Genomic DNA, 25,534 nt, shown 5'->3' on the forward strand with positions numbered 1-25,534 from the left:
TTATGCTTAACAAGACCCACATAGGTATGATCAAGGGGCTTTAAACTGAAATCAAAGTATAAAAATAATCTTCACTTAAAACTGAAAGACTATGGGTAACAATATGACAGGAGAAAAAATAGAGTGGAAGAACTAGCAGGTAATTATTAAAGAGGAGAAATATAAACAAAGAGAAAACAAATCCAATAGCACCCTTCCTCTCAAAAAGTGTGTGTTTACAGACAGCAAACCTGCAAATCAAAATAAGTAAATCTCAGGGATTGTTAACACTTAATAGAAAGGAATTCATGAATGGGAGCTGGCATTTGAAAGGAATATATTAGAATGTTTTACAACAGACGTGGAAGATACCTATAAATCAATATATATACACATATATGGAGATTCTTAAACGTGGGATAAAGGATCCCCCCACCCCCAGCAGCCAAGTGAGGCTAAAAGAAGGCAATAGTTGTATTATAAAAAGGAGTTTGATCACCTGACCTGATGGAGGATTTAGATCAGGCTTTCATAAAATATGTTGCGAACAAGTACAAGCATAAGATACAGCCTTGGGGCGCCAGGGTGGCTCAGTCGGTCAAGTATCCGACTTCAGCTCACGTCATGATCTCATGGTTTGTGAGTTTGAGCCCTGCATCAGGCTCTGTGCTGACAGCTCAGAGCCTGGAGCCTGCTTCAGAGTCTGTGTCTCCCTCTCTCTCTGCCCCTTCCCCGCTCATTCATTCTCTCTCCCTCTCTCTCTCTCTCTCAAATAAATAAAACATTAAAATTAAAACAAAAAAATTAAAAAAAATAAGATACAGGCTTCATGGGGGACATTAGCTATCCAAATGTACCGGCAGCTTAATCTTCCTCAAATCAGAGTATCTGATAAGCTCCTATCACCTTGCTGAAAACTTCATCCTCCAACAGATAAAGGATATAATGAAAGGAAGTGATTTAGCTATTTCATACATGAATTTAAACAAAAAGCCAGAACTGAATTATGATGCAGAAGTGACAGGAACTCTGATAGTGACTGTGCCAAGGAAAGACAATCCAGGGCACTATCAAACATGTAACTACATTTGTGGTTGGATATTTTGACAGTCACTCATGATATTCTTAGGAAACAGGAAAAATGGTAGATTTATGTATGGCTTAATGAGAATAATCCAAAGAATGATTTGTAGATTCATGCAACCTTGAGGGAAACCTCTAGTTGCTGTATTCTTGATCTGGTCCTATAAAACGTTTAAAATCAGTAACTTGCAGAAATGGGAATGCATCTATATGTGTCCAGATGACACAAAGCTGGAAGGGAGAGTTAATATGCAGGATAAAATAGTACATACAATGAATATTGAGTGCCTTCCTGGATAAAGTGTTAAAGTGAATAGAAAGATGAGTCAAGATACAGTAGTTCCTCTCATGGTTCCTTTTCAACAGGGGCAATAAAAATATGTATAAAAACAACAAGATATGGAGTGATAAATCCCATAAAAAAATTAAGTGGTTGGACAGATCACTGAAGGGGGATATTACCTCTAGCTTTATGTGTTGGTGGGTTCAGAAGGAACATGTCAGATTACTAGAATTAGGACATGTAGTAATCAAGAGAAGGGGAATCTAGAATCAGAGGTGGAAAAGCATGGAGCTAATATTGAGAAGGGTTTGTGGTTTTGTCTGCAGAATGAAATGCAGGATAGGGAGACGGAAACAAAAGTTGGGTAATAAGATTCTGGGATTCAGGTTGGCACAATAAACTGAAAACAATAAAATTAAATTTAACTTGGATGAACTTGCAGTTTTAGGAAGGCAGTGTAAAGATGTTGCTCCCCTCTTCTTGAGAATTACCCCCAAATAATTAGGCAAAAAGAAATAAAACACAAATACTAATTTTAATGGCTAAGAGGCATATATGAACCATAATGCATGAAAATTAAAAGCAGATAAAAGAGTGATTGATGACTTAGCATATCAAAGGAAGGCCAAGTCTACGTGCCTGAAGAGGGGATACCACAAAGTAGCACTTCCAGAACTTTGGAAATGTTTAGGAATTAGAAGCACCCGTACCAAAGCAAAAGAGAGGCGAAGGACTGAAATCAGGAAAATTGGGGCAAAAACAGGATAAGTCTGAAGCAGAAGAAATTGAGCCCCTATTCATACTCAGTGACGCCAAGTAAAAGGCTGAGGCTAAGTGCCAAGCAATGCTACAGAATTAGTTAAGAACAAAAACAAAAACTCACAATATATTATTTCTTAAATGTTTTCAAATAAATTTTAAATTTATTTATTTAAATTTATTTTGTCTCTCAAAATATTTTAATTGATGTTGTACATAGTGTAAAATATTTTTTAAATAGCTCTTAATCAGAGGAGCTATTTTCAAAATACATATATGCTCTAGCTCCAAGTCCCAAGTTTAGAGATTATTTTTTATATGATGGGAATCAGTAACATGTTTTGACAATGTTTCATGTCTGAAAACCACTGAGCTGGGGTAAAAAAGAAATCTATCACCAAACCTGTCAAAAGGTAAAATGACATAGAGGAAAATGTAGGCATTTTCATTCATATGTAAACACTATATGCCAGGTATCATTCTAGGAACTGAGAGTAGTGCAATACGCAAAACATTCTCTACCCTCATGGAGTTTATATTTTAGTGACAGAAGAGACACAAAGTATGTAAAATACTGGCCAGTTATATGAAGAAAAAAGAAAAGAAAAAACAGCAGGGAAGGGTAAAAGGAATGGGGCCAGAGAGAAGGTAATACTTGAGTAAAAATCTGAAAAAAGTGGAGTAGTGAAACTATCAAGAAACCTGCGGAAAAGTGTTTCCAGCAGAATAGCTGATGTAAAAGGCCTAAGACAGGAGACTGTATATTTATTTAAGGAACATCTGGCTGGAGCAGAGTAAGTGAAGATATGAGATCAAAAGAGTAATAGGGGAGCTAAATTGTATAGGATCTCATAGGTTTGTGAAGGACTTTGGCCTTTTATTCCTAGAGAGATGGTAAGCCATAAGATTAGATAAATGAATATTTAAAGACTCACTTACAGGGGTGCCTGGGTGGCTCAGTTGTTTAAGTGGTTAAGTGTCTGACTCTTGGTTTTGGCTCAGGTCATGATCATGGTTTGTGAGTTTGAGCCTCGTGTCGGGCTCTTCACTGGAGAGCCTGCCTGGGAATTCTCTCTCTTCCTCTCTCTCTGTCCCTCCCCCACATGCACACGTGTGTGTGTGTGTGTGTGTGTGTGTGTGTGTGTGTGTGTGTGAGTGTGTGTGTGCGCGCGCGCACGCACACACACGCGATCTCTCTCAAAATAAATAAACTTTAAAAAAAAGTCATTTACACACACATGTGATATATATGCTTCTGAAAAGCAATGAAATTTGTCGAAGTAATTAATAACAAAAATAAAAATGTCAAGGGATTTCTGAGAACCTTAGCTGGCTAACTGTAGACAATTCCTAATAATAGTACCTTAAAGTGAGTATTTAATAAATAATTGTGGAATAAATGGACAGTGAATTTATATTGAAAAGGAAAATATGAGTTTTTGAACTTCTTATAAAATCAGAAGCAATGTATCAACAATATAAAAATTATCTTAACATGTAGTTTTTTATCAAAGATTTCAAGGCATTCTTATAGGTATCATCAAATGGTTGTTCCTATTTCATAGTTTATATGTGTTAGGTAAGAAAAGAGGCTAAATAAAAAGCCTTCCAGAGTCATCCTGAAAGTTTTCCTCTTCTGTTTGAAAGAGTAAAACACAGTTTTTCACAGTCCATACTTTAAGCTTAGCAGAGCTTTACTGGGTTCTAGCTTTATAAATATATTTATCAGGGGCGCCTGGGTGGCTCAGTCAGTTAAGCGTCTGACTTCGGCTCAAGTCATGATTTCACGTTTTGTGGGTTCAAGCCGTGTAGGGCTCTGTCCTGACAGCTTGGAACCTGGGGCCTGCTTGGGATTCTTTGCCTCCTTCTCTTTGCTAGTTCATTACTGCTCCCCTGCTCACACTATGTGTGTCTCTCTCAAAAATAAATGTTAAAAAAATTTTTTTTAAATTATTCATCATAATTCACACTCAAAACTAGCCCTACTTTATTCTGATTAAAGAACTTTATATATTTGCATCTCAAAGTCTGGTTTATTTTTTTCTAAGGTCTAGACCAGGGTTTTTGGCTGCCAATGAAGAATTTTGAACGTGATAAATCCACTTCTTCTGACAGCCAGGAAAAGCGAATATACTTTCTTCTCCCCAGTGTCACTTCTGTTACTTCTAAATGAACAATCTACTCTTTCTGATGTCAGACAGTATTTGTTTTTAAATTATTTTGGTAATAAATAATGTCATGGATATCAAAAACAAAACTGGTCTTTAATATTATGACCTCTTTTGCTTGATAGAATTTTATAAATATGATATTTTTTTTAATTAACAGAAAAATGATGAAGAGCTAGCTCCTTCAACCACTGCAATAGGACTTTCCACAAAAATGAAATCAACTTCTGCTGGTACAGACAACTGTAGATATTTTTTGGTATCATACCATGTAATGATTTCTCAGAAAAAAACATGAATTCTGAAGTCATATGATAGTAGAAGCTCTACCGTGAATGGCCAAGAGATTTAGGCTCTTTTCTATGACCAAGCCATTGACAAATGAAATTCAGAATAAAAATAAACTGCACTAGCATACAGGAATCAAGCTAAAGCCATATGATTTAAAAAAGAGTCCACTTTCATTCCTTTGATACATCCAAGATTTGCTATAACTTTATGTAAAGCAAAACAATTTACATAAATCTATATCCAACTACGTTAATTTGAAGTGTGAGATCAATTTTAACTAGAAAGATTTGACCTCTGTTTACTCTTTTATCAGGGCATTAGTTAGACATAGGAAAGAAGAGTAGAAAACTTGGTCACTCTGGTTTAGCAGTTTTCTCAGAAAAAGTAACAACAAAACCTCTAGGGTTAAGAATTTCAAATGAGGCTGCTAGACAGAGAAGACAGACCAAATTAGCTTACCACTTGAACCATTTTGAGATATCTGGCATATCTTGGGTCCTTGGCTACAGTTAAGATATTTTCTGGTGTTACTTCACTTTCTTGTGGTCCAGAGTCTTGTAAACTGTTCTGCTGTAGAGAGTATTGCGTGTAAATCTTTAGACAATTCACAAAAGGGGTCCATTATGTTACTTAAAAAGGGATGTTTCTTCTTATAAATCTAAAGCAATCAATATAAAAAAATCATATTTCTAAATTTAAATACCAATAATTTAATTATGGGATATATGTTTCCAAGTATTTACAAATAATTAAATATGATTTCAGAGGAAGTTCCACTTAATATCAACACTATATTGTTCCTTAAAAAATGCAAATATATTCATAGCATTAAAAAATATTAGAATTCTGCTTTAGCTGTCCCCAGAGTATAGATATAGAACATGAATTATAGATGGACATATTATTTTAACGAAACTTCTAAAAAAGCTAATAAAACTATTTGATTTGCCAGTTATTCAACACTAGCAGACAGTGAATTGATTTTGTAGGTATCCACCATCTATAAAATTGAATTCCTCATTTATTCAGTAATCTTATTATAAGTGGATATAGTCTATTCTTTTAACATCTTAGAAAGCAATACCTAGAGAATTTGTGGAAGAGTAGCCCATTTCTATGGTAAAATTATCTAGTTCTATATATTTCAGGTACTGATGGAACTATTAATGTTAATACTACTTACAATAAAGAATATAGGGGAACAGTCTTTTTATATAAAAATGCTTTTATCATATAGGCAGTTCTCACTTTGCGTGGTACTGTGTTAAGTGAAAATTGTCCATTTTAGAATCCTGTCTTCACTGAAGTGCAAAGATAGGTCTGTCTGTACACAGTTCTAGATTTTTCTATCAACTTGAACATTTGTTATGTTTATTTTTGTGAATTCTCACTCATTATCTATATATTAGCTTTACAAGGTAGTTCCTGAACAGAATGAAATCAATTGTATGCCTACATATCTATGCTGAAATGTAGATAAATCAAGAAATATCTTTAAATGTTCATAGTTTTTAGAATATGAATGTGAATTATATATTAAGTTTTCCTCAGATCATTCAAATATAAATTAAACCTGTTGAAAATTCTAAAGCAAACAAAAACATCCCAAATCCCTTAGGTTTCTCCTGTTATATGGCACTGAGTAGATATATGTATTATTCATCTTTAAAATTCATAAATACAAAAAGTCCAAAACCCTTAATTAAATAAAAAATTCAAACATGACCCAAGTATGTTTTTGAAAAACATTATGGACAATAAACTCATACAACAGCACAATGGAACAAATGATAATTACACATGGGACCAATGAATTTCAAAACTCAGCTGTTAACTATGCGTAATAACCAAGATCTCAACAAGGTTTAATTATGTCAGCTCTTACACCTTTACTATTTAAATATCCATTAAATCCTCTATCATATCTCTCAACTGCCCTTCATTTTATTCTCAATCTGCACAATTGGATGTTCTATTGTGAGTAATGATAAGATCTGAACCATGAAATTAAAGTTGCAGAAAAATCAGTATGCAAACCTTAGGTCTTTGACTCATATAGATTAGAGACTGAAATGAATGAATGGTTAAGAAATTGCATTGTTATCCTTTATCAGATAAATTGACTGTAAAGGCAGTGGAAATTGTGTTAAGCAGTACTTAAGTCCATTTCAAAACATTTCACATAAAACATAGCAATAACAATGAAGAAATAAGAAGTTGATTTAAATATTATGAACATGCTGAATAGGTATTTTATTAAACTAATCAACATGCAACTTTGCTACAGTTTTTAAAACTCAGAAAGCCCAAAGAACTTCATAAATTCTCCAAATGAATTAATATATGGTTTTTAAATAAAATTGTCAAAATGTATCAAATGATTCTGAATTTTAGAAAATTTAGCTGTGATTACTTGTAATCAATTTTTTGAGACCTTAAATAGGCAGGATCAACACAACTGCAAAAGTTTTAAAGTACATATTGTAGATAGCATTCATAACACCTGGAAAAATATTCAAAATTAGACAGACACCACTTAAAAATTTTACAGAAACATATGACAGCTAGTATCCAACAAAGAATAACTACTAGGTAAAGTGAAAACATTTTCTTAATAATTTTTATACATGCCTTATTTTAGAAAAAGCATGGTCCATATTTAATTGAAAGGGCCTTGTAAAGTTAAACTCCTCTAACATATCTGGATTCCTTCTTGTATATTATACATATTCCAATGGTCATCATAGTGAAATTTACTATATAAACTAAATGGATGTTAAATTTTCTAATATCTAATTGTTAAGTAAATGGTCATCTAATTCATTCTCCAAATATGGGCTATAACTAAATTTATGCCTTCTCCCACAGCCTCGTACCATATGTGTTCAGTATATTTAATGAATTCAACACAGGTGCTGGAGACAGTGTAGTCTAGCAGATAAGAGCTAGGACTCTTGGCACCAGATTGCCCGCACTGAAATTCCAGCTTTTACACTTATTTTCTGACCCTTGGCAAGTTACTTAACCTCTGTGTACCTCATTTCACTCATCTGTAAAGTAGAAGTGTAAAGTGAAGTTATTTACTTCATAGGGCTATTGTGAGAATTAAATGAGTTAATTTCTGAAAAGTGCTCAGAAGCACACCTGGTAGGTACACAGTACGTACCCTCCACGTGTTAGTCATTATCATCACAGCCAAAGTAATCATAACCTAAAAAATATCCTGTGAAAAGTATCTCCACATACAAATGCAGAATCCCACATAGATAAGAAGTCTATTTGTTCAGTATCACTAGACAGATCACCATTTTAGTGATTATTTTATTTTGAATTTTAATACCCCACTGAGATACACTAGAGATCGTCTGTTCTGCAGCAATGAGAATTTTTATTCCTTGAAATAAAAAGTAATATAAAATTGAAACGTATACAGAGCATAAAAGAACATTAAGACATAAGAATCAAATGCAAAGTGTGGACCTTACTAGGATGCTGATTTGAACAAATCAACTCCAAACCCACACTTTTTAGATACGTGGTATCTATAGATCAGTGTCTCTCAAATTTTGAGAGCGACTACAAATCCTCTGGGGATCTTATTATGCTACAGATTCTGATTCAACGGGTCTGGGATGGAGCCTGAGAGTCCGTGTTGCTGACAAGTCCCCCAGGTGATGCCCATGCTGCTGGTGCCGGGAGCATACCTGGAGTAACAAGGGGTTAGATGGTACTTGGGAATTACTGTTAATTATACTGTGTATGATAAAGACATTGTGGTTATACAAGAAAATGCCAGAACTTTCCAGAGATGCTCAAGGAGTTACACAGTGGTGAAATGGTATGATGCCCAGGATTCACTTTAGCAAGTGACAAAAAAGACAGATGAAGCAAATGTAACAAAATCTTTACTGGAGAATCAGGGTGGGTAATGGACATTTAAGTATTCACTGTACTATTGTATTATTGTGTGTGTTTGAAAGGTTTTATAATAAAACATCTTAAAAGTACAATTATTATAATAATGTAGGAAAAATGTCCACAATGAACTTGAAGAATATTATTATGCTCGAGATTTTTTCTAGTCCTATAAATAGTTTCTCTTTCATAGGCAAGGAAAATATTAACTTCAGGGAGCCCTTCAAAATAACAATAAAACAGCTCACTTCTTTTCAAACCTCATTTTCAATCTTAAGGGGTTTAAAATCTTACTATTCAAAGTTTTACATCTTCATTTAACTTCTTCCTTCAAACCTGCTGCTAGGTTTATCTGGTTTAACCAAGACAAACTGCTCGTGTTTCCTGGAACTCAAATACTTACCTGTGATTTCTCTGCAGTGGTTTCAGAATGTGATTCATTTGTGATACCAGTGGCGCTTACAGTAGAAACTTCAAATGTAACATCATCTAGGCCTGGGATAGATGACAACTGAGAAAAGAAAATTAATGTTGGTATATGAGGATAAGATTAGCCGCTTAAACACCGTAAATTTCTAGGTGTATGTGTTTTTGTTTGTTTTTTTTTTTTTTAACGTTTATTTATTTTTTTTGAGACAGAGAGAGACAGAGCATGAACAGGGGAGGGGCAGAGAGAGAGGGAGACACAGAATCTGAAACAGGCTCCAGGCTCTGAGCTGTCAGCACAGAGCCTGACGCGGGGCTCAAACTCACGGACCGTGAGATCATGACCTGAGCTGAAGTCGGACGCTTAACCAACCAAGCCACCCAGGTGCCCCTAGGTGTATGTGTTTTAAATAGCAATCTTAAGTTTTTAAAACTATAGAAATAAGGTTTGTAAAATCTCATCTTTGGTGTCTGAAATTCTCCATGCCATTAACTATTTAAAAGTGAAAGTCATGCACAAGTAAAATATTTATGAATAATTTATCATTAATCTAACTTAGCTTATAGCCCTTCTTTTCCTGGGAATTATTTTTAAAAAATGTAGGGGATCCTAGTGCAAGGAATAAAAAGCAAGGGCTTTGGAGTCAGATTGTGTAGGTTTAAGTCATGCTATGTGACCTTCTGTAAATCTCCCTAGACCTCAATTTTCTCCCCTGTAAAGTAGGGATAAGAAAACTTACCTCACAAAGTTATTGTAAAAAGATTTTTATTAAACATGCTTTGTAACAACAAAACAACACACACACACACACACACACACACACACACACACACACAAAAACAATCACACAAAAAAAGTCCTTTGCAGCACATTTTAAATTTGAACGATCTGGGAAATGACAAAACTCTTGTCATCACATTTTAATGACTGACAGCCCTTTTTTTTCTTTCTTTAAGCATTTATCACCAAATGTTACTAAAATGTGTTATTTTTCATATACAAAAGGTAGGTATGTTGTCAGTGGTTATATATTTCAGGCTGGATCTGCAAGATCCACGCCAACCCACTTTTCTGATTTCTTTCTGATATCAGTGATAGATATTTGTCAGATGTTTGGCTGACTTTAGGGATTAATTTTATGGTTATGGAAATAATTAAGGTTATGGAAATGATTAAAGTTAACTTATCTACACAGTAACTTAACTTGTGACCATGGATTCTAACTCAAGAATTGCCCAAACATTAAAATTAGACACATACTCATAATGAAGAATAATGAAAAAAACCAATGGTAATAAGGTCTGAAACAGCAATATTCACTGAGAACTGCTGACTGATGACAATACTTAGCATAGTGGTTATGGCCCAAATAGTTATAAGTAGGTATGGCTGCTAGGAGAGTACCTTGAACATGGTCAAGGCCAGGTATCCTAAATTTTCCAAGCTACAGAAACGTGCTGAGAGAAATATAGTGGCTGAAGTCCACAAGGTGTAGAAAGTACGACCTAGACATTCTAATCCTTATGCTAAAGATGTCAGCCATTTTACTTCCTCATAAATATTCAATAAGCATTTTTTCAGATCAATTTTTTTTGAAAAAGGACAAAGTCACAAAAATATACTCATGTCTCCAGTATTTTATAATCAGGGAAAACACAAAACATGCACATTTTCAAATCAAAACACTCTATTTTTGTTAGTTCTATTGTGTAATTTCTGACCTCAAAACTGGTATTCTTCATTAGCATTCAATATATTTGAATACAGAAAATAGTGATATTTTCTCCAAATTTTGCTCTGGAGACATGTGAACTTTTATTAATTTGTACTGTGTTATCAAATGATTACTATTGAGATAATTATGAATTTTCCATCAAATGAACTATATAGAACCAGCCCAATTTGTTAACATGTTATTCACATGCTGTTGACTAGAATAATGAAAGAAATTTCAATTCATGTGTATATTTAAACAGACTCAGGTAATGGTTCATAATAAGTATCATTTCCTTTGCAATTATAATGAATTAAAAACAAACACAAAACACTGTACCACCTCATGGATGCAGGAGCTAAATTGAATTCATTCCCAATTTAATTAAAGTTAAGTATGACTGAGAAAGTTGGTATATGCAGAAAATTTATACTATAAATTATTCAGAAATACAAACCTTTGCATCTAAAATATTTAGAGTTGTTTCAATTTGCTGGATACGAAGAGAAAGGTCTGCCAGTTTCTGGAAAAGAAAGATCAGAATAAAAGAACAAAGTCTGACTGAAATGAGCTGTTAACAAGGGTTAACAAAGGGCAGATTTGAAAAAAACAAACCCGCGATGGTTTAAATATTAGTCATTTTCTAATATACTACACTTTTACTTACATGAGTAGGAATGGGAGCTCAAGTAAGTATTTTTGTAACCTCCATTAGCATGCTTCATGGCTACTTTATAAAATTATATTCACAGATAAGCAAAAGTTATATTTTCAGCCTTATCAAACTCATCAGAGCCATATTCAATCATTGGAATCAGAAGGTAAACTTCTTCCAGGACAGAGTTTTTTGTTTACTGCTATATCCCTCATGCCCAGAGCAGTACTTGATACTTAACAGGAGTCTAATAATTATTTGTTGATGAATGAAGGAATTCTTCATAGAAAAGAAGAATAAAAATTAGCCCAAGACAGCTTGGAACAAGATCTGCCTTTATAAGTTACTTAAACACTTAAGTATATACAATTAGTCCCAAATTTAAATTTTTTAAGTTTGAAAATTAAAAGAAGATGAAATTAAAAGATGAGCAGTTCATGTTGGAAAGAAGTAAAACAAAGAGAAAAAATTAGAGTACTAAAAAGCAAAAGGAATCAACCTACCATCAAAATCCAAGATAAAAACAGAACCAAACGCTTACCATGCTCTAGTTATTCTGTAGAATTAAATTACCCGTGTGTGTATATACACTATACATAGCCACACAAGTAAAAGTAACACCATAAAATATGATCCATAAGAGCATTTATTTAAAACTCCCGAATCCTAAACATTATTATATTCAGTGACCTAGTCCAAGGCCGTTGGCCCATTGACAGTTGGCAGATGTGCAGCATCCTGACTTCTTTCTGGGTTATTATCAAGATCCTGACTAACTCCCAAGCAGAATTTTAACACTACAAGCAATGGTCATTTTGCCCACATTTAGAGGGGAAAAAAAACTGCAATGCAGTCACAACGTAGTTAGAGCTTCACAAGACATTTTTAAGACGAGCATCCTGGTATCTACAAAGCTACAATTTTTTATTCTATAATAATTTTTTATTTTATAATGTTTAGTTCCAACATTAGAATCTAGTTTTAATGGCACTCAAAGCTTTCATTTCTTTTAACTTTGATTTCTAGCATTTGTTCATATAAGTCTTTAATGTAAATACAAATACTGGTTTACAAAACATATGAATGAATTCTCCAAATTATAAGTGTTTTCCTGGAAATCATGAAAATTACATTTTATGCAGATTTCATCAGTATTTTATAGAGAAGCTTAGTAACTGCAGAAATCCTACAACAAATTAATTTGTAAAGTGAGATAATTTCTAGCTTATTTATAAATACATGCATTGGTTTGATTAAAGTGAATACAGAAAAAGATGAATTAAAAATTGTTTAGATATATAAATGCACTTAAAAATTTTTTTTTAATGTTTATTTATTTTTGAGAGAGACAGACACAGACTGTGAGCGGGGGAGGGGTAGAGAGAGAGAGAGACACAGAATCTGAAGCAGGCTCCAGGCTCTGAGTGTCCGCACAGAGCCCGATGTGGGGTTCGAACTCACGAACCGCAAGATCATGACCTGAGCTGAAGTTGGATGCTTAACCAACTGAACCACCCAGACGCCCCCATATAAATGTACGTTTAAGCAATAATCACCAGCATTGTAAAGGCCCCAGCATCCACCTTATACGCTACACCGTATATGCAATGTACCATTTGAAATCTCACACCAGGGGCGCCTGGGTAGCTCAGTCGGTTGAGCTTCAGACTTCGGCTCAGGTCATGATCTCAAGGTCAGTGAGTTCGAGCCCCAAGTCGGGCTCTGTGCTGACAGCTCAGAGCCTGGAGCCTGCTTCGGATTCTTTTTTAATGTTTTTTTATTTTTGAGACAGAGAGAGACAGAGCATGAACGGGGGAGGGTCAGAGAGAGGGAGACACAGAATCTGAAACAGGCTCCAGGCTCTGAGCGGTCAGCACAGAGCCCGACGCGGGGCTCGAACTCAGGGACCGCGAGATCATGACCTGAGCCGAAGTCGGCCGCTTAACCCACTGAGCCACCCAAGCGCCCCTTTTCAACAGTTTTTAAATGAACAAAACCAGAAGTGCCATTTTAGCATTATCCACATAACCTTGACTAATACTCCTTAACTATTAACTTCTCTTGCAAAATAAAACTGAGGGGGGGAAGAATTACCTTACCCACCATATTGTATATTGTTTAAATTGTTTAAATACTCATGTTTTTATTTTAAAAATTAGAAAATATTTTCTGAGGCCCTCTTTAGTCTCTGGACATTTGCTGTTGTAAAGATAACCATTTTCTTCCTTCATAGGTTTTCAGTAGAAGAAAAATGGCGGACCCGGAGCATGAAATGTGCCCAGGTGTTCAAATTAAGATAGCTGAACAAAAATGTGAGAAAATTAATCCGTGGATTTGTCAACTGTAACCCACACTGCAGGAAATCAGTCTCCATTTCTCTGACGGAAAGACACCACATGAAGTTTGAACTCAGAATATATCAAAGTCCAGAGGGCCACGTGTGTCCCAGAGGGGTGTGTGTGTGTGTGTGTGTGTGTGTGTGTGTTCATTCGGGTGGGTATAGTACTATTTCTCAGAGATTTAAGAAGGCTAATAGAGAAAATGAAATGTTGTAGAAACTGAGAAGATAGAATGAACGTATTTTTTCGTCTGAATTATCAGTTATTCAATCCCCATTCTCATTTTGCATGTGGTTTCGAAACTTCCGTCTTTATTTTCTCCACAGCTTCCCTCTATAATATCCTTACCTCATTACATTTTTACGAAGAAATTCATATCAAAATCAAATTTACATCTCTAGCCCAGACTTTTCCCGGATCACCAGACCCATATACGGTACTGCTTATATAACATATCAAGTTGGGGCACCTGGCTGTCAGCTGGTTGACCATCTGACTCTTGATTTAAGTTCAGGCCATTACCTCATGCTCATGAGATTGAGCCCCAAATCAGGCTCTGCACTAGGTGTGGGGTCTGCTTAAGATTCTCTCTCTCCTTCTCCTGCCCCTCCCCTGCTTAGGAGCAAGTGTGCATACACTCTCTCTACTATATCAAAGAAAGTTCATAAATGACATTTAACATATGAAATCTGAAATCTCAAAGGCATCTCAAACTCAATATATAAAAATAGTTCAATCATGGGGCGCCTGGGATGCTCAGTCGGTTAAGCGTCCGACTTCGGCTCAGGTCACGATCTCACGGTCCGTGAGTTCGATCCCCGCTTCGGGCTCTGTGCTGACGGCTCAGAGCCTGGAGGCTGTTTCGGATTCTGTGTCTCCCTCTCTCTCTGACCCTCCCCCGTTCATGCTCTGTCTCTCTCTGTCTCAAAAATAAAAAAACATTAAAAAAAAAATTTGAAATCTCACACCAAATGCATAAAGTAGGAACGATTATCATGCCAATTTTAAAGAACAGAAAACTGAGTTTTCATACAAGTAAAAGCATCTGAACTTAAACACTCCAAATCGAGATACAAAGATAGTAACTATCTTTCAAAGAAAGAATTTTTACATTGTTTGAAAGAATCATACATTGTTAGAACATGATGCCATAGACTCTAGGTGATGATAATATGTCAGTGTACATTGTAACAAATGTACAACACTGAAGGGAATGTTGATAACGGGGGAAGTTGTGGTTGGTGAACTCTGGGAGGCAAGGAGCACATGGGAACTCAATGCTTTCTGCTTAGTTTTGCCGTAAACCTAAAACTTTTCTTAAAAAAAAAAATATATATATATATATATATACATATATATATATATATATAATTAAAAATATGCACACCAAGATGGAAAATTCCCAGGCACTGCATAGACAGAAATTTTGTTATTCAAATCTAGTAAGTAATCAATCCATTTCTCACAAAAACTAAGATGCTACTGTGCTTTAAAAAAAAAAAAAAGGTATCAAATTATTCTGATCTAATTTCTAAAATAGATGTTATTTATCTGGAATTATTTTTTTAATTTTTTTTATGTTTATTTTTGAGAGAGAGAGAGAGAGAGAGAGAGAGAGAGAGAGAGAGAAAACATGCTAGCGAGCGTGAGCGGGGGAGGGTCAGAGAGAGCCAGAGACACAGAATCTGCAGCAGGCTCCAGGCTCCAAGCTGTCAGCACAGAGCCCTAAGCACGGAGCCCGATGGGGAGCTAGAACCCATGAACCTTGAGACCATGACCTGAGCCTGAGCTACCCAGGCACTCCTATCTTTATAAGGATTTAAAGCAAACCTGAAATGCCTTGATTTGGGACAACAGGGTAATTTGCAAGGTACCTGAAGTTTGTCAGATAAACTGAAAATTTCTTGATTTATCACCCACCTACTTCTAAAGAAGTGCATTTCATTAAAGTGAAAAAAAAAAAGATGAAATAAATATGGAGTTAATAGTTGAACATGGAAACAAAAATAAAATACTGTGGTTTTTCAGGTGTGTAAAATATCCAGTTTGCATATCCAGGTCTCAAAAAGAGAAACAACGTTTTAAAATAATGGATCCCTTGGTATATCACACTGGGTCGATTATCTCCTATAAGCCAGAAAGGGAAGCAATCAGTGGTTTTATTAAGCTTCATCTGACACTTAAACCCAGCAGTTGTAAAAGTTGTAGCAGTAAATATAGTTTTTAAGCAAGATTATTTGGTTGAAGGTTAAGTCTGATGGTGGGATTAAAAACTGGATGCAGAAGGTAAGCACTCTAAAATTTGTTACGTTATATGAGAATCCCCAGCATTTTTCCCTATTCTTAAAGAATTTAGAAAAAAACCAGTTTGGAATATTTAAAAAATGATTAAAAACTCAGTATTCTACACATGTTACAAGTCTGAGTCAAAATAACACATATGATTGCCCTGTTTACAGAATACCTTTGACTTTAAAATTCATTATAAGGTTAAATTTCTGCTCAGTTTTATCTATGATATGCATAGAACTTACATTGCACTTCCTACCCCATCCCATTTTAAATTTGCACACCCAATGGGCCACCATAAGATTTTTCTGAGTAGTGTCCAGAATAGAAATGCTTACTGGGGATTTGTGAAGAAAGAACTTTGTAACTTGGGTCTGATTCAACTACTTTCCTTTCTCTGGCTTCCAACCTTTCTTCCTTACCCTGGTTTCAGTCATTAGAAGAGTTATAAAGTACTCTGGTATCCAGAAAGTTTTTTAAAAGTTAAGTTTTTCACTTTTCTCTTTCTTTTTTAAAAGGTTTATTTATTTGAGAGAGAGAAAGCATGCAAAGGGAGCAGGGGAGGGGCAGAGACAGAGGGAGAGAGAGAATCCCACGCAGGCTCCGCCCTCTCTGCTGAAAGCCTGGAGCAGGGCTCTACGGATCTCAAGAACCATAAGATCATGACCTGAGCTGAAATCAAGAGTCGGACACTCAACTAACTGAGGCACCCAGGCTGCCCTTCACTCCTCTCTTAATTAGAGAACTGCAAAACCAGTATTAGTGATGAAGAAAGAGCCCTTATCATTTGTTTCAAATTTAATTCCAGTTTGAGTTTAGCTGTGATTGAAGTTGCTACAGTTTGTATTTGGTTCAAACCAGATTATATGAAAAACAAAAAACAACGATAAAACTCCCAGGTTTTCTTTTTTCCCCGTTCATTTCCAATTCAAAAAATAGCACCTAAGTTTCCTATTTTGCTCAGGAAAACAGTCATTTTGGCTCTTGCTTAAGGCTTTAACTAAACAAGGAATACAGGTCTAACAGGTGCTATTGACAAATGACAACCCATTTTGAAAAATCACAGTGATCTTAACTCAAGGGAAAAAAATGGCATTTGATGTTTGAATACATATGTTATGTCCTTGGAATATATCATATCATATCATATCATATCGAAAAAGACATAACATCAAAGGATATGGCATAACAAAAAAGAGAATACAAACCTAAAAAATAAATTTTGAATAGCTCATTGCAGTCTCTCACTTGAAAATGATGTAAACATGCCTCTTACCCAGATCGGAAGGTGCAACGTAACAGAAGAGTGAAACGCTTTTGATTTTTACAGTTATTAGATCAGAGCTGGAACTCCAAGTCTGTTACTTTCTAGCTGTGTGAGTGTGGGTAAGTTAGAGTAACAATCGCAGCTATAAATACTGTGTAAACAAATACATGCCTAAAGAATGAATAAATGACTAAGCAAATGATTTAAATCTTTCTACATCTCAATTTCTGTATTTCTAAAAAAGAGATAATTGGACCTCTCTCACAGGGCTGGGCCGTGATGATGAAATGCATGTAGAGCTCATACTACAATACCTACAGGGTAAGCACACAATAAATATTAGTTATTGTCATCACACCAAGCCAACAGTCTATAACTGACATAAATATCCAAACTGCTAAAATATGAATTGTAAATAATGAGTTATAGTCACTAGAGTCAACCCTAGACCACCACCCATTAAGGAGAAAAAGGCGATAAACTACCTGTAAACTTCATGAGTTTTTGGTCAACAAGCTTTTCTCTAGGGTTCAGGGAAGAGCTAGGGAATAGTGAAATACTCAAAACAGTTGAGGGAAAGTTGAGAGAGGAACAGAGGGGGTTAAAGAGTGAATCAGGAGGCTCTGGTAATGCATAAGCAAGCAATAAACAAGACAGGATTATTGTTATATTGGATTTAGTCTTCAGTAAATAGCACTCACTTCCTAGGCAGTGAAAACTGTTAAGCACTACAAACGTGAGGGGCTATCCCTGCCTCAGGGCAGCTTAATCAAGTTGCCCTCATAGCTGTGTTTGCTGGTTGTTTTATTTTTTTAACCTGGTGAGGAGGAGCATGCGGATGGAGTATTTGCTCCTCTCTGCTAGCGATCCTTGAATTGTCTCTCTCCACCCTACCCTGGTATAAAAAGTGAAGGACTAAATCCTTGGCTTATTGCTCTTTAGTCAGTCAATTCTATATCCCATTTAGAGAAGCAGCAGTAGGAGATAAAACTCCTGGAAGCAAGCGCCTAGCCTCTGGTGCTTAGATAAAATATAACGAACTGCGTCTCTTACTCTATCGATTATCATCATAGTTCACTTTCTTTTGTTTTAGTGGGAAGGCAGAAGAGATTTTGACTAGAGATTGTTAACTAGACAAAAATAAGATGTTACACAAATGAAAATAGTTTTCCTGTCTCCATGCAATTTCTGTTAATAACAACACATGTAACAAAAACTACTTGCTAAAGCTATACCTTATAAATAAGACCGAATGAACTAGATACTATTTTTAGTGACTCACTTGTGTATGATCTCATTTTACTCCTTTTTCTCCTTTTTAAATCCAACTTCAACCCAGGGTTCCCATTTTTTTCCCCCATTCTCTTTTTTTGGCTTTTTAAGAAAAAACAGGGCTCCTTGAATCTGGTATCTAATCCTTAAACTAGGTACTCAGTCCTCACTTCACAAGTCATTTGCTGGAAGTATTTTTATTATTTTCATAATGACATTTGATGCTGAAGTTATGTTTCGAGGCTACTTCCCCAACCATCTTCTGGATCAAGAAATGTAAAATAATTTTAATATAGACTGAAAACTATGTGTACGTAAAAATATACATCTCTGGTGAAAACATGTAAAATTTCAAAATTAAAAAAAATGTTTTCAATTGTGAAACCCTGTTATTCCTTTTGTTCTCTTTAGGCACATAAGCCTTACTGAACTATCGCACAAAGACCTCTAGTAAATTAATTCAGCAGAGGTGGGGTGCAAGACTGATGATATAGAATCAAAGAGGATTTAAGGTATGTTATCCCAATAACTGGATGACAAGAGGTCATGGTACATGAGTACCTAGTTCCTGTTTTACTCATTTGCCACCTCCAAAAGTACAAGATGATTTCTAGGCTCCTCATTAAACCAGTATCACCAGACCTACCTCCTCACAAACTGTAGAAAAGCGGTTGAGGAACTGTACAGTGTGCACCACAAATTGGTTTAGAAATGCCACCGTTCTTTTCTGTTGAATAGCTGGCACCTGTGTCATGTAAAAACAAACATGATTTGTACAGGAGGAAGTACACCGTGCAAACCCTTTGACGTCAATTATATATAATAATAACGGGGCATTTTTGCTGTATTATATGAGTTACTCTAAGTACTACGAATAGTCACTAGCTCGTTTTCCTAAACTGTGGGGTGGGTCGTCTGATGACAGAAGCCGCAAAGTTTGAGTATGCGCTTTGGATTCACAAACGTGAACTTTAACAGATAAAAGGCAACACACATAAACACACACAACTTGCCGGCCATATAAAAGAGGTAGGGTTAGAGGTCGCAACCTGCTCCTATCGCCGTCGTGTAACCGGAGCGTAGAGCGACTCCTAATACGGGAAGCAAAGACCAGAAAAAGTACACCACCCCTTTAAACGGATCAGGAGGGACCCCTTTTTAAGGTGAACTGTGGGACTCTTCCCTCCAGAGGGCAGGACCAGAGAGGCCCGGGGCCAGGGACAGGGTTGGATATGGAGAGGTGCTGTGTCCCTGGGAACCGAAGTTTCCTTCCCCATCCTCCTCCCAGGTCGCCTAAGTTCAACTCGGTCGTTTACAAACCTTCGTCAGGTCTATGCCTGACCCCATGAGAGGAAGCCCGTCCTCATCCATCTCCTCAGCGGGCGGGGGACCCAGGGCTTACCCACAAACCCCTCCCAGACCGGGCCCGCCCAACCCGGTAATAATGTCCAAACACCTCCCCCTAGTCCCCGCCTCCAGGGCCCTTCCCACCGGAAGGAAACGCCTCCGCTTGCCAATCACGCCGCTGCTCCCGTAGAACCCGGCTCTTTGCGCGGCATTCTGGGATTGGTAGTTCAAATCGGGATTGTGACTACGTCAGACGCAAAGGCCCGCGCGGGGTGGGGCAAGACTGTAGGTTTAGCAGTAAAGTCTTTAAAAGGCGGTAAAAAGAAAAAAAAAAAAAAAAGTAAAACACTGAGTCTGGGTAAGATTATTCCTGCTTAGTCCTGTCATATGAATTGCAAAGTCATTCGTTAATAAAACCTATACATTTTTAAAATCCTGCTAAATCCTGGGTACTCTCCTTTAGGTCCTGTGGGGAATACAAAGATTGAATCAGGTTTAGCCTGCTGCGCTGGAGAGGTTAATGCCCTGAAGCAGGACACAAAACTTGTTTCCTAAGGACTTTAAACATGAAATAAAATGTCAAATGCTACAAGTGAGGCAAAAACCGATGAAAGTGTGTTTTTTGTTTTTTTTTGTTTTTTTTTGTTTTTTTCACTTAAATCATCAAAAAGGTGCAACAGACAGACACCTGGACAGAATTTTGCATCAAGGGGTTTGAAGATCTTGGCTCAGATTTTGACTGTTCAGCTTAGCACCTACAGGACCTGGGAACAGCCACCAAACCAAAATGTGATCCCCTTCGTTGTAACTTTCCATCTATACAGCCACATCTCAAGTTCCAACATTCTCTGATGCCTGGGTTTCTGTAATAGTCTCTTCCTGCCTCCATCTGTGTTGCTCTAACTGAAACATATCGTAGCCATATAGTGACTGTTTAAAAGACAAACCTGATTATATTACACAGGATATAATTTTGCTTCTCATTTCTCTAAGTTTAATGTGCTTACAAGGCCCTCTGTATGGCTCTTGCTCACCTCTCTAACCTCACTTCTCACTATTCCCTCCATTTAACTCCCCCAAATTTCTTTAAGTTCTTGAAACCAGGAATTGCTCTGGGAATTAAATATGTTGTCTCCTTTGCCTAGAACAATCTCACTTGTTCCCTGACCACCCCTGCCTAACTCCTACTTATTCTCATCTCCTTTATCCTTGTTTTCAACGGTTTGAATACTGTGAACTTGGATTTAATTTTCTTTGTATTTATCCCTCTTCAAATTTGCTGAGCTCACATCTGTGGTTTGATGTTTTAAATTTTGGAAGATTTTTTGGCCATTATGTTTTCAAAACAAAGTTTTTTTCTGTCACATTTCCTCTTCTTTTCTGGAACTCCAAAATACATGTATGTTAGATCACTTGACCCTGTCCAAAGTTCATTGATGCTCTGCTCATTTTTTTCTCCCTGTGCTTTCAGAGTAGATAATTCTTATCGACTTACCTTCAAACTTACTGATACCTTGTTTTCTAGTGTTCAGTTTATTATAAAACTACTTATCCAATGAATTTTTTAGATTTTTCAGTTCTAAAGAATGTCCATTTTTAGGAGTTTCTATTTTTCTCCTGAAATTCTCTGCACCCATCTTGCCCTGTATATATGTGTGCATGTGTATAACCATTTTATTTAATTTATTTTTAAATTTATAACCAAGTTAGTTATCATATAGTACAACAATGATTTCAGGGGTAGATTCCTTAGTGCCCCTTACCCATTTAGCCCATCCCCCCTCCACAAGCCTTCCATTAACCCTCTGTTTGTTCTCCATGTTTAAGAGTCTCTTATGTTTTGTCCCCCTTTATGTTTTTATATTATTTTTGCTCCCCTTCCCTTATGTTCATCTATTTTGTATCTTAAAGTCCTCAAAAATATGGAAGCTTCACGAATTTGTGTGTCACCCTTGCGCAGGGGCCGTGCTAATCTTCTCTGTATCATTCCAATTTTAGTATATGTGCTGCCGAAATGAGCACCCCTGTATATATTTTTTAAAACTAATTTATAATTGTCACTTTCAAGTTCTTATCTAATGATTCTCATATCTGGTTCAGCTATTATGTCTGCTTCTGTTGGCTTTTTCTTGATTATGCGTTATATTGTCTACATTTGGGGATGTTACATAATTTTAATTTTTATTCCGGAAATGGGGGAAAAAAAAGGAACAATGGAGATTAAGTGAGGAACTCCTTCAAAACTTGAGTTGAACTGGTGCTAGGCTATAGTTTTAATTAGATTGAGTTCACTTGCAATTAGCCCAACTCCTGGTCTCCTGCAAAGGCTTGAGCTCTTTATCTTGTCAATATTTGAGTTAGAGGGGAATGGTCTATAGTTTCAGAACATTTTGGTTCGCCTTTGTATTTGACTTCAGCAAGGCTCAGGAATCCAAGCACCACGAGAATGTGCAAGACTTAGTGTATTCTCTCTACTGCTGCTTTCTTAACAACCTTGGGGGTGGGATGTAGACCTAAGTGATTTGTTTTTGTCCCTCTAGACCCAGACATCTCTATAGAATTTAGTTCATTAAGCTCTTATTCCATCCACTGCTTTCCAACAGCCCCATGGAAAAGTATGATTTTTGTTTTATCTGGTCATCATTACAACAGATGTGAGAGGTTTTCTTGCATCTTTATTCATCCTAACAAGTAGCAAAAGCCTTATTGTCCTATCCTTAGAGAAGCTGATCTACCAACATTAGGCTAACTGTTCCTCTGAATATATGCCTCTCTAGCATCCTCCGGATCACTTTATCCTAGCATATTTTAGAATTTTTTTTTAATGCTTATTTATTTTTGGGAAAGGGAGAGACAGAGTGCGAGTGAGGGAGGGGCAGAGAGAGAGAGAGAGGGACAGAACCTGAAGCAGGCTCCAGGCTCTGAGCTGTCAGTACAGAGTCCGACGCGGGGCTTGAACTCACGAGCTGTGAGATCATGACCTGAGCTGAAGTCGGCCGCTTAACTGACTGAGCAACCCAGGCTCCCCAATCTTAGCACATTTTATACTTGCCTGTTTGCCTAAATGTCTACTAGACTGTTGATTCCAGGCAGAGATTCTGCCTTATTCACTAGTAAGGCCCTGGCCCAATGACTGACCTAAGGTAAATCCTTAAGTATCTGTCAAATGACATTTGGGCCTAATGACCCTTGTGCTTCCATATCGTACTTGATCTTCCACTTGATCTTTGATTTAGACCGCACTCATAATTCTGAGTAAACTCATTCAATTAGCCACCCTTGAGCACAGTCCCCAACTGGCCAGCCTAGCCTTCCTCTTCAGAGCCAGGAGAGGCTCCCAGTGATAGGAAAAAAACCAAAAAACCAGACAGTCACTTTATGGTTATGTATGTCATCTGTAAGTAGTAGGCATGCATACAGATGGTATAGAACTACAGAAACATGAACTTGTTCTCAGTCGGCCAGGTGACAAATTTTTTTTCAAACTGGTTTGGTTTCTTAAAAAAAAAAAAAAAAAGACAAATGTAATGCTAGATGTGATTTTTAGTTAACAGAAAGAAGACTGGCTGCTTCTCTCTGCCTCCTGGGGTCCTTGATGATTACTGTTCATCAGTCATCCACAGCTTCTGATAAGCAGTGCCATTCACAGTTTAATAACTGAATTTCCAGGACTACTACAAACAATTTGTAGCTAGAAGTCTTGGCCAACTGCCAGAAATCCTCTGAAGTATATACTTCTTCCTCCAGGCTTTCATTGGAAATGTATTACCAGGTTTCATTTACTATAGTGAATTTTGGAGGCAGTGAAACAAGTAGACTATAATGAATACTTATTTCAAAGGGCAGATATATCTATATCTATATATATATATCTATATCTATCTATCTATCTATCTATATATATATGTCTATATATATATATCTATATATATCACCTGCATACATCCATTCAATAAAAAATCTTAAGAATTTTTCAAGTTTGTTTTCACAGATCACTAGAAAATAACTTATTTAGTTTTATCATGGATAAGTTCTTAGGTAAGTGGAACGAGGAGAATTTGGTTCCTATTTTTCTTTTGCGTTTCTTTCTGCTCTGCTACAGGATGAATAGAGGGGTGGGGTGTTTGTTCATAAAAGTGGGAAAATAAAATTAAATGTCTCCTATCTGTTCTCTCCATCCCATCGCTCATGAAGTGATACAAATTATCTATTGGGACTTGGTTAAGTGAAGGAATTTTAGCCTAATTATTTCAAATCTGTTAAGAATTAAATGTCTTGGCTACTTCTTTTAATTGTTTTGCCTTTTCAAACTTCCAGACTCAGTTGAGTTGTAGGCCTATAGCCTATTGGCAGGGAACTGGATTCTTCTCTAGAAAGCCACCTCAAGAGAAGAGATCTAAAGGTAGTTAGTCATCCCCAATAAAACAGCAAATAGCTTAGTAATGATCCTGCTTTCTTTGAAGGGGCCGGTGGGGGAAGCTCTCACTGTTGCATTTGTACCCACCGGTTTTAATTTATGGAGGTGACTAAGTGATGACAGAGTAATGCTATTGAGAGTTTATTCCTTACATTTCCCAAAAGAAGGGGGCACATCATGCCACACAGGGCCACAGGAAAATGCGAGATTTTGATAAGGAGGCAGACAGAAGCAGGAGCCAGGGGAAAGCATAGGCCAGAGTCTTTACTGGGGTTTCTGTGGGAAAGGAAAAGCAGGGCAGAGGAAGCAGTTGAAGACTGGCCTGGCTAGTGTGAATGATTCTGGTGAGCTTTTAGGCATGGGAGCTGCCCGTAGCTGTCTGTACCTGGCCCTGAGTTGATATAGGGCAGGGGGAATGTTGGCTTGGTGTATAAGAGTTAGATAAGGGCTCCAGATTGATTGGTTTACATAGGAAAAATGTATTTCCAAGTAAGTTGTTTTACTATTTTTAGGAACTAGCCAGCCCCGGAAGAGGCAGTTTCTCCTCTTGAGGTCACAAAAGCCAGAGTCTCAAGAATATAGACAATTAAAAAATATATAGTTAATTGGTCCATCACAATTAGTGATGGATGCTAAAAAGACATATACAGAATCTAAGAAAATAGTGAGAATACTCACCTTTCAGTATGTGGATTTTAGGTAATAGTTTCAGCAAGGCACCCTACTCCTGAGTCTACAGTCTCATTCAATTTCTCGAGAAGTGATCAGAGGGGAAGGAGCAGCTGTATGGCTATGCAAGTGGTTGGGGGGGGGGGGGGTATTTGGAAGGGGTGTGTCTAGTCACTCCTCATCCACACTCTCAATCAAACTTCCTGTTTTAGTAACCCCTGATGCACTGCAGCCCCCTTCAGAGGAACTTTCCTGACTTAGAAGTTGATGCCATTTCTCTTCTTTCATTCCTTACAACACTTCTTGTTTTCATCACTCATTCGATACCTAGCACACGCTACCATTATCTTTTTGTGACCAAGTGGTGTATTGCCAACCACTGTAATTTCTTTGAGATCAGAAGCCAGTTTCCATTTATTTACAGTGCCATGCACATGTTAGTTACTATCTGGTTTTTAAGTTAAGAACTTATTATGGGGCGTCTGGGTGGCTCAGTTAAGCATCTGACTTTGGCTCAGGTCACGATCTCATGGCTTGTGAGTTTGAGCCTCTCTCGGGTTCTGTGCTGACAGCTTGGAGCCTGGAGCCTGCTTCAGATTCTGTCTCCCTCCCTCTCTGCCCCTCCCCAGTGCTCATTCTCTCTCTCTCTCTCTCTCTCTC

At 36.8% G+C, this 25,534-nt stretch overlaps 1 protein-coding gene and 1 non-coding gene across 4 annotated transcripts in view; both read right to left on the bottom strand.

Annotated features, from left to right (window-relative positions):
• WASHC3 (WASH complex subunit 3) overlaps nt 1-19,897 on the bottom strand; it is a 48,495-nt gene extending 28,598 nt beyond the window's left edge. The window contains exons 1-5 of one of the 3 annotated variants that reach the window (XM_049626183.1): nt 19,762-19,896; nt 19,088-19,186; nt 11,077-11,142; nt 8,882-8,989; nt 5,023-5,130 (exon numbers count right to left, since the gene is read on the bottom strand). In XM_049626183.1, coding sequence (XP_049482140.1) covers nt 5,023-5,130; nt 8,882-8,989; nt 11,077-11,142; nt 19,088-19,186; nt 19,762-19,812 — 432 coding nt within the window. In that variant the 5' untranslated portion in view covers nt 19,813-19,896. Of the gene's footprint in view, nt 1-5,022; nt 5,134-8,881; nt 8,990-11,076; nt 11,143-19,087; nt 19,187-19,761 lie in introns of all 3 variants that reach the window. The other 2 variants (XM_049626181.1, XM_049626184.1) reach the window with 2 other exon arrangements.
• Nucleotides 19,898-21,704: 1,807 nt separating this feature from the next.
• LOC125920475 (U6 spliceosomal RNA) lies at nt 21,705-21,810 on the bottom strand. The gene has a single exon (XR_007457067.1). It is a non-coding gene; the product is annotated as a U6 spliceosomal RNA (small nuclear RNA).
• Nucleotides 21,811-25,534: the final 3,724 nt, after the last annotated feature.

This window comes from Panthera uncia, chromosome B4 (genome assembly GCF_023721935.1).
Source record: "Panthera uncia isolate 11264 chromosome B4, Puncia_PCG_1.0, whole genome shotgun sequence".
Lineage (NCBI taxonomy): Eukaryota > Metazoa > Chordata > Mammalia > Carnivora > Felidae > Panthera > Panthera uncia.